This window comes from Thamnophis sirtalis, unplaced genomic scaffold (genome assembly GCF_051295495.1).
Source record: "Thamnophis sirtalis isolate CommonGarterSnake01/CBP01778 unplaced genomic scaffold, rThaSir2_p1.2 scaffold_4, whole genome shotgun sequence".
NCBI lineage: Eukaryota > Metazoa > Chordata > Lepidosauria > Squamata > Natricidae > Thamnophis > Thamnophis sirtalis.
In genome coordinates, this window is record NW_028261384.1 from 136104612 (window position 1) to 136114944 (window position 10333).

The window sequence follows — 10333 nt, forward strand, 5'->3', positions numbered from 1 at the left end:
CATTTTATGTTTAATTATGTCCATTTTTATCTTGACATCTTTTTTTTGTGGCGATCTCTGTAATTCTCTTTCAAGTATTTTATAATCATTATCTAAAGCTTTATGCATTTGTCTTTCCTTTAGGTTTATCTTCCTTGTATAGTCTATTATCAGACCTCTAGTAACAGTAACTTCATTGTGTCCCAAAGATTCTGCATTGATGTATCTTCTTTCCTATTTTCTTTAAAGAAAAGGACTAACTCTTTTTCCATTTTTTGTACAAAGTCTTTTTCTTTCAATATATTATTATTTAATGTCCATCTGGATCTTGCCCTTTGGCCTTTCCATTTTATTGAAATTGGGTTGTGGTCTGCTCAAGTGCTTGCTCCAATCTCAATTTTTTGTACATTGCAGCTCAACTCTGCTGAAGCTCATACAATGAATGTCTATTTGAATAAAAAGTGTATTGTTCTTTTTGACATTTCTTTCTCTCCATATATCTTTTAGATTTACTTCATCTATCATCCTAAAGAAGGATTTCAGCAGCAACTTTCTATTTAACTTTTTTGTTTTGTGTGTTTTATAGTCCAGATTTTGGTTCATGATGCCATTAAAGTCTCCCACCATTTTTCTTCTTCTATGTTTTGAAATCTTAAGAAAAATTCAGACCTATCCATCTCCCATCTTAGTATTCCACTACTCTCTCTTTCAACATCGCTTAGTCTGCTCTATAGCTTCTCGGTTTTCTTCTCTCCTTCTTGGATTTTATCTTCAATTTTTTGAATCCTGTCGTCATCCAGTTATGCATACTGTCAATTTTCCCTTCCATTTTATCAACTTTTTGTACTATACTTTGGTTTTGTTTTTCCATTATCTCAATTCTTTTTTTCATACTCTCAAACTTCTTTACAAGGGTGTCTAGCTTGTCACCCCTACTGTCAAGTCCAGCTTGCATTTTCTGTATCGCTTGCATGATTGTCTCAAAGTTTGCTCCTTTCTCTTTTTCTTGCTGAAGCATTGGCTGTATTGTCCTCTGGCCTCCCGCAGGTGAGGGGGTGGAAGTTGTTGTAGAGCCAACAGGGGCTGCTTTTCTATTCATGGTCGGCAAGTTTTGGAAGGTGTAAGATTATAAGTAGGATGAAAAAAAGGCATAAGAGACAGAGGAGGGGGGAGAGTGGAAATCTGACTTAAGAAAGAGGATGAAAAAAGGAGAGAGAAAAGGGAGAGATAGTGAAAGAATAAGGAAAGAAAGAAAGAAAGAAAGAAAGAAAGAGAAAAAAAGATTCTTCAGACTAGTTTGCTCAAATTTTAAGGTGAGCCATCTATTGATGTCCCAATGTCTTAAAAAAGTGCAAAAAGAAGACATAAGGTAAGAAAAGAAAACCCCCCAAAAAGAAAAAAACAAGGATGCTTCAAGCCACAAAAAATGTAAGTAGTCAAAAAGTCAAAAAGGATAATAATAAAAAAGGAAAAAAGTCAATATCAATATCTCCCCAGAAGAATAATGTGAAAGTAATGTTAAAAAAAATGCCACCAGGCTAAAACAAATAGTCTTTTCAGACTCCACCCCCCCCAAGATAAAAGTCTTTCCAAGGTCATTCTCAGCCTCCTTTGCTGCTTTATTATTTAGTCTGAGACAAAGCTCCAGATAAGGAAGAGCAGCAGCTGTGTAAATAAAGCCTTCTTTTTTTAAAAAAGTCAGATAGATTACAGGGGAAATTTTGGTAACAATATTTCAAGTCCGCTAGATGGCAGTATTAGCTTGTATTAACTTGTTAGCTTGCATTAACTCAATATTAAAGCTTCCATAACTTCTTTGTTTACAGAAAATTACTAATTATTGAAACACAACCAAAAAGATACAAAAAAAAAAAAAAAAGAAACAGATCTTCCAAGCACTTTAAGTTTAAATTCAATGTCCACACACGGTCCAAAGTTAAAGATATGAATGGTAAAAAGAAAAACACAGAAAGCCGACTTGAATTGCAAGAAAGTCCAGCCCGGTTTCCAAAGATAAAAAAGATAAAAATAAAAAATAAAAAATAATCCTTCAATTCGCAAAGCTTATACACGCCGCTTTTCTCACTAGTCAGCCTTATTTTAAACTAAGTTTCCAAATTTAGAGTGTTCTCTTTCCAATAAAAAAAAAGATTTTAAAGCTCTCACCAAACGACATGTTCTTATCCAGTCTCTTTAGGGCTGTCAGCAGTTTCAGTAGCCTTGCGGCTAATCCGGAAATCTCTGGCAAAGAGGGTTTTTCCTGGGTCCCCAGAGACTTTGCGAATGTCTCTTGGACCACTGGGTCTCCCCCTGCCTTTCACTGTCTCTTCGGGACAGCTTGGGTCCAGATGATCCAGTTTAGATGGACATTCAGGACCAGCCTGAAAGTCTGTCTTCACACTGCTAAGCCTCGCCTTCTTTCCCCCAGCAAACCCTTTTCAAATGAAGGGATTAAGCTTTCTTCTTCTAACATTTCTTTGTGACTTTCTGCAAGTTACAGATGGATTGTTTTGACTTCAACATTGCAAGCTTTTATTGCTTGGCTGTTTGGCTTAAGATCTGATAATATTTTACAGCTGTCTCTTTGAAGTTTATTTTCACTTACAGAGAGCTTGTGAGTGTGTGTTTTAGTCTTGCTTGATCTTCTAGGAAAAAATATAACTGTGTATGAACATGGCATCCACAGAGCCTTTGAATCTCCGAGGAGTATTTTTAGCGCTGCAGAGAGTGTTGGATACAGAGGAAAGAATTGAGAGAAAATTGGAATATTTTGTGCATTTAACAACAAAATATGATGAAAAAACTGAGGATGTTCTTCAAATACAAAATAAGAAGATTGAAATTCAAAAAAATGAAATGGAAGATGAATATAAAGAGATTGAGCCTGTTGATATTCATGGCAATTGGTTTATTTCTGAAGGAGGAAGGAATGGAATATTGGAAGAAGAATTAAATGGAGAGAAAATTTATTTCAAAGGACAGGACATAGAAGAAGAAGAAAACATTAAATAATTTATGGACTATGAAATACTATTTGCAAAATACTTGATAACATTGCTGATAATTAAAGATAAGCTGAACAAGGAAACAGAAAGTGGGTGTCAAGACTACATGAGAGATATTACAAACAAGGAGTTGCTAAGAGGAGTCCATACAGATTTGATCAAGAGGATGTTTGGAGGACTGGATCCACAAATGGCAGAAGACGTAAGATTGTTTTGCTATTGGAGAGATACAGGTTGATAGATGGGAGAGTATAATTTAAAACTAGCTAAACTTAGTTAAATTTAGTGACAATAGGTACAGTTAAATAAAAATTGATAATGATAGTAATATATACAATGTTGAGCTGTTATGATAAGTAATAATTGGATATGAATATTGAATGTTACCCATGAAGGGAAGGTTAGAAATATTTGGACTATATATAAAGGTTATTAATGAGGACCCAGATTGTTGGGGGCAATATGCTGACTCTCTGTAAACCGCTTAGAGAGGCCTGAAAGGCCTATGAAGCGGTATATAAGTCTACTGCTATATTGCTATTAATAACAATAACATTAAAAAAGAACAAAATTAGACACAGCTAAGTTTTAATTATTAGGGGGGAAATGTTATGAGATAGGATATAGTTAAATAAAGAAAGGATAATGATAATAAATTATATACATGCTATGAGTACAATATAAGGGAATTGGATGTAAATGGTAAACAGGGATTTGGAAAGGAGGATTAGAAAATTTTGGTATTAAATATTATGGATGTTTAGCTAGAATAGCTACTTGAGAGACCGCCTTCTGCCAATTACCTCCCTACGACCTATAAGATCTCATAGGTTAGGCCTCCTCCGTATTCCATCGGCCAGCCAGTGTCGGCTGGCAACTACAAGGAGGAGGGCCTTCTCAGCAGCGGCCCCGACCCTTTGGAACGAGCTCCCCGTAGAGATTCGTACCCTCTCCACCGTCCAGGCCTTCCGCACAGCCTTGAAGAACTGGCTCGCCCGTCAGGCCTGGGGATAAGGACAATTACCCCGCCCGAATGTTGTATGCATGTTGTTTGCTATTTTATTATGTGTTGTCGTCTTAGTCTTGTATTCCCCCTTCCCTGGTTTGCTGTGAGCCGCCCTGAGTCCCCTCAGGGAAAAGGGCGGCCTACAAATAAAATCAATTACAATTACAATTACAATAGGATATGAGGATTTAATGTTAAAGGAGGATTTTATAAATAAGTAAATGAAAAGCCAGTATGTGGTTATGTATGAAATCTTGGTATATTTTATGATGAAAGATGTTTAAATAATCATAGTCAAATAAAATTGGAGGTATGATGATGGTAATATAATAAATATCCAAGTTAAGATATTAGAATTTATATGAATTATATTTGATGACAGTGGAAGAGATGCACAAAAGCCTTTTGTAACCAACTGATACACTTTCTACAGTATGTAAAGAAGGAGGATTTGTATGTTCATTTTGAAATTTTTTTTTTTTTTTTAAAGAATCAATCAATTATATTTGTTTGAAAATTCCAATCAGTTCATTTCCATATTAATACCTATTAGAATTTCAGGAAAACAATTCATTTCCTGAATATATTTTGTATGAGAATTAGATCTGGACAATTTGATCTTACAACTCAAGAAAACATTACTCTACTTCCTTGCAGTTTACATATGGATCATTACCCCAAAAGGAATTTGAGACCAGTAAGCTATCGTCAGGTTATTTCATGGTCCCCAGAGAGGACCATCAGTACATTGGGATTGTCCAACTGCTTCACCATTTCAGGTGGACGTGGATTGGGATATTTGCTGTTGATAACAATGATGGAGAAAATTTCTTACAGAAAATGCTGCCCGTACTTTCAGAGAACAGAATCTGCTCAGCATTCACAGAAAGGCTTGAACAGCTAATCCACTTGGACGACTTTCAAGAAGTATATAAAAGAATCTGTAGTATTGCCATAACTTGGATAAATAGCAAAGCCAATGCATTTCTCGTCTATGGAGTATCAGTGCCAATTATGTGGCTCAGATTTGTCACATTTATGATAGATCCTGAAAGCACAGAAACTGCATTATATAAAAGGGTTTGGATCACGACTGCACAGATTGATTTCGTATTATCAGGACTTCAAATCCCGTGGGGTCTCCAGATGTTCCATGGGGCTATTTCCTTCACCATTCATTCAAGAGCAGTTGCAGGTTTCAGGGAATTTCTTCAGACCATTAATCCTCTTTCAGTCCCCAGAGATGGGTTTTTGCAGGAAGTCTGGGAACAAGCATTTGATTGTTCATTTCCAAAATCAGAGTTACAAGAAATGCCAAGTAGGAAATGCACTGGAGAGATGAAGCTGGAAGATCTTCCTAGTCCTGCTTTTGAAATGGAGATGACTGGCCAAAGCTACAGCATCTACAATGCTGTTTATTCTGTGGCTCATGCTTTGCAGGTTCTGTATACATTGCATTTCAATAGAAAAAAACCTATGATGAATAAAAATCCTAAACGTCCACATATCCAGCCTTTGCAGGTATTCCCTATGCTTTGGACACTTCTTTTATTTCAATAAGCAGTTTGTCATAGAATTATGTTTTGATACCATTGTGGAAACTCTTAATATTTTCTGCATGTGGAATCAAGCATGAGAACTCAAACTAGAAATAAGGAGGAATTTCCTGACAGTTAATAATTACCATATTTTTCAGAGTATAAGAGACACTCCCCCCCAAAAAATGGGTAAAAATTGGTGTGCATCTTATACAGTGAATATTGCTGAAGCCCTGCCCACCTGCTGGCCCAACCTTTTGTTCATTTTCTGCCTCAACATATCATGTTTTGGCCTCCACACACTCTATTTTAGACCTGTTCCAGACTATGGGGGTCACCGCAGCTCATTCCGCCTCCATGCATTGCATTTTTTCCTGATGGTGAGAACAATTAACAATTAATTGGTGCAACATCTTGCCTTCATGAGTTTTGAATGCTTCAACACTGGTGATTTTTTTACAAAGAGAAGGATAGCCATTTATCTGAATCAGCATAGAGTCTCTGCCTTGAGCAAATGTTGGATTAGAAAACGTCCATGTCCCTTCTGGCCCTGATACACATTTCTCTATTAAATGGAAACAGAAAAATGGTTTCTCGTGTTATTCTAATCATTGAGAAGCTTCTATATGAATTATGTTTTATATGTCACTGGAAGCTATTTAGTAAATCACCAGACATTATACAATAAGAGATAATTGAAACAATAATTTAAATTACTCTTCATTGCCATCTCCAAAAATGATCAATTCTCCAAGAACTTTGCACATGGTTTATGAACCTTTAATGGGGAACAAGCTCAATTTTGTGTCTCTGTGAAAGTGGTCCTTCTTAGAAGTGACATCCATAGTATGAAACATGAAACATGTTTGCAATAATCACTATCTTGCATCTGTCTATGGAGGAACGCTTGACTCCCAAATTCTAAACTTTGACAAAAGGACATAAGTCAGACCTCAGACTGTCAAAGCACTTTCTATCAATGAGGAAAGATTAGATATGATATAGGTGAAAGTAGTTGTTTAAGTAGTGAATCTAAATAATAATTTAAAGAAATCCAATGTTCCAAAATGCTTTTTTCATTCTGTTTCAGTTAATTCCTACTTTTCCTTATATTGATATCAAATAAAATATATAGTGTAGACATATACACTATCAACAATATTGATTATCAAATTTCAAAGCTTAATAATATTGTGTCAGCGTTCCAAATACCATGTAGAATCAAATCAGAAATGAAGGCAAAACTATGCTTAAAGTTCCAATTTTATAAAGCAGGCATGTTGGCACATAGCTGTGGGATCCCAACTCTGGAAGTTACATCAGTATCCCACCCAGTTAAAAGTTCATGATCTTGTCCCCACACCCACAATCCATCACATGGTCCAATCTTCCTCTTCCACACTGGTGTCCATGCCCAGCTTCTTCCAGTCAGGTGTACTGGTGTGGAGACAAAGGATGACCTTGGCTTCTAGCAAAGAATGAAAAACAATAAATTCCAAAATCCTACACCTTCTAATCTCCCCTCCCATTGACTATACTTAAAGAAACAGCATAATGAAATAAGAGAAATTGTGGCAGGCCAAATTCTAAAAGGAATATAAATGCAGGCCTGACATATTGTAGGAATGGGAAGAATGAGTGAATGAAACTTGGATATGATTTCTCTTCTCTATTATACTGCCTTTCTTTCCCTATCTCTTCTATCCTCTTTCAATTAGCTCCATTCACATCTTCAAGGCATTTCTTTTAACAATTCAGCTGGGGAGAGAGTGTTCCTAAATGAGAAAGGGGAAGCAAGAGGTGGATTCGACATCACCAACTTGATCACTTTTCCAAACAAATCCTTTCAGAGAATTAGACTTGGAGAGATGGATCTAGAGGCTCCAAAAGGAAAGGAATTATTCATTGATGAAGATCGAATGGTCTGGCCCCCAGCTTTTAACCAGGTATCGAATTAATGATTCCACCTTAATCCATCACCATCCATGCCTTAACCCATTATTATCCCATGTTGAAATGTCTTTAGAAATGTAATTTCTATTTTTTTAAAAAAATAAAATAAACAATGTCATATTCTTTCAAATGTTGTGCATGAGATTTGTCAAATCAGCAAATACAATATTATAATATAAAAGCCAGGATTGCATATTTGGTGGGCATATCCATCAAAAACACAAAAATGGCCATTTTTCCATTAAATTTTCACCATGTAATAATTATTTATTTACTCTTCTCTTCAGACAGGAGTTTTATACCTCAAATTCAGTATCCCTTTGGGAAGTAAATAATCATGTCACTCCATTAAGGAGAAAATTCAGAAACTGTCTTTAAAATTCTCCTTTTCAAAACATTTTCATGTTTATCATCAGGTTCTTCCATTTTCTCAATGCAATGACCCTTGTTTTCCTGGAACCTGGAAGAAAGGAAATGAGGGAAATGAGTTCTGCTGCTATGACTGTGTGCCATGCCCAGAAGGGAAGATTTCAAATCAAAATGGTAGGGTAGAAATTCTATGACATTTCATTAGACTTAAGCTAACTTTAATAAATGACATGGGTACATAAGGATAATGTAATTTTCAATAATTTGGAAGGCCTAGATGACAAATTCCTTGATTATCCTTCCAGATATGGATGACTGTTCTCAATGTTCAGAAGATCATTATCCAAATCAAGAAAAGAATGGATGTATCCCAAAACTGGTGGTGTTTCTAACCTTTGAAGAACAGTTAGGAATTGGTTTAGCCTCAGCAGCTCTTGGTTTCTTCTTCTTGACCACTTGGGTACTTGGAATCTTTATTAAGCACAGGGATACTCCCATTGTCAAAGCCAACAACCGGTCTCTGACCTACACCCTCCTTGTATCTCTTCAGATCTGTTTTCTCTCCTCTTTGCTCTTCCTCAGCCAACCTGGCAAAGTGATCTGCCTTCTCCGACAATCAACTTTTGGCATCACCTTCTCAGTGGCCATTTCCAGTGTCCTGGCCAAAACCATCACTGTGGTTGTGGCTTTCATGGCCACTAGACCAGGATCTCAGATGAAGAGATGGGTGGGTAAAAGATTGGCTTTTTCTACTGTCCTTTCCTGCTCTCTCTTCCAAGTATGTATTTGTATTCTTTGGTTATCGACATCTCCTCCATTTCCTGAATTGGACATGCATTCACAGCCCCAAGAAATGATTTTACAGTGCAATGAGGGGTCAGCTTTTTTCTACTGTGTCTTGGGCTACATGGGTATCTTGGCCATTGCCAGCTTTATTGTGGCTTTCCCTGCCCGTAAATTACCTGACAGCTTTAACGAAGCCAAATTCATTACCTTCAGCATGTTGGCCTTTTGCAGTGTGTGGATCTCCTTCTTTCCAGCCTATCTGAGCACAAAGGGAAAAGCCATGGTAGCTGTGGAGGTCTTCTCCATCTTGGCTTCCAGTGCTGCATTACTGGGATGCATATTCCTCCAAAAATGCTACATCATTGTTGTCCGGCCTGACCTCAACCACAGAGAGCAACTCACAAAGAAAAATTAGTACATCATGTGATCTTTCTGTCTCAGAGAAATTGCTGAAAAAGAAATAGAAAGCATGTAGTCTGTAGAGAAACGTATCTAATGTTGTAGGGACAATTTTGTTTCTTTGTATCACACAAGGAACGATTTGTGTGAAAAAAGTGCTGAAATAAAGAATAGAAAAACTTTTTGCTGTCTAAATAAGTATTTATAAAACATGTAGGAATATAATTTGTTTTCTGTCGAAGAACATTTTATGTACGGTATTTAAGATTCATTGATATAAGAGCCCATTACAATGTAAGTTATCATGTTGCTGTATTACCATCATTTTCCAAGTTTCTTTAACCTAATCCATTCTCCCTTTCAACACTCCTGTTGACCTTGACTTCAATCTAGTTTTCTTAGCTGTTATTAGGGCATTTCAGATATTGACTCAAACGATGTCCAATGTTTGGAGATGTTTTCATTGTTTATATAACACAGTGTTATAGGATATTAGTTTGGATTTGAAATTAGATATTAAGGAGAAACAAGAAGCATGGGAAGAAGAGGGAAAAGAAAGTGGAACTATAGAAAAGCAATAGAAGGATAATAAAATAAAAAAGCAGATAAAAGATTTCACTGGGTTTGGCAGTGGCACAGGAAAAATTGAAAAGGGGATATATGTCCCAACAAAGAAAGGGAATGGGATTATAGAAGAAAGGATAGGAAAGGGAGGGAGTAAACCACAAAAAAAGCACAGTAATAAAAGAAAAGAGGGAAATAAGGCAAGGAGACAAAAGACAATTTTGTGGAAAACATGCCACATGGTGCAGCAAAGAGTGATAAAAAATTCATGGATATCTATCTATCTATCTATCTATCTATCTATCTATCTATCTATCTATCTATCTATCTACCTAGCTACCTACCAACCTACCTACCTACCTACCTACCTACCTACCTACCTACCTATCTACCTACATCTATCTATCTATCTATCTATCTATCTATCTATCTATCTATCTATCTATCTATCTATCTATCTATCCATCCATCCATCCATCCATCAATCCATCCATCCATTAACCTATCTATCTATCTATCTATCTATCTATCTATCTATCTATCTATCTATCCATCCTTCCTTCCTTCCTTCCGTCTTCCTTCCTTCTTCCTTCCTTCCTTGCTTCCATCCATCCATCCATCCATTAACCTATCTATCTATCTATCTATCTATCCATCTATCCATCCATCCATCCATCCATCCATCCATCCATCCATTTATTAACCTATCTACCTATCCATATCTATCTATCTAT

General features: G+C 36.3%; 1 protein-coding gene across 1 annotated transcript in view; it reads left to right on the forward strand.

The window, feature by feature from the left end:
- LOC148046817 (vomeronasal type-2 receptor 26-like) overlaps window positions 1–9051 on the forward strand; it is a 28251-nt gene extending 19200 nt beyond the window's left edge. Inside the window, exons 4-5 of the mRNA XM_087714985.1 lie at window positions 7898–8024; window positions 8156–9051. Of these exons, the coding sequence (XP_087571111.1) occupies window positions 7898–8024; window positions 8156–9051 (1023 nt within the window). The remainder of the gene's footprint in view (window positions 1–7897; window positions 8025–8155) is intronic.
- The last annotated feature ends 1282 nt before the right edge of the window (window positions 9052–10333 follow it).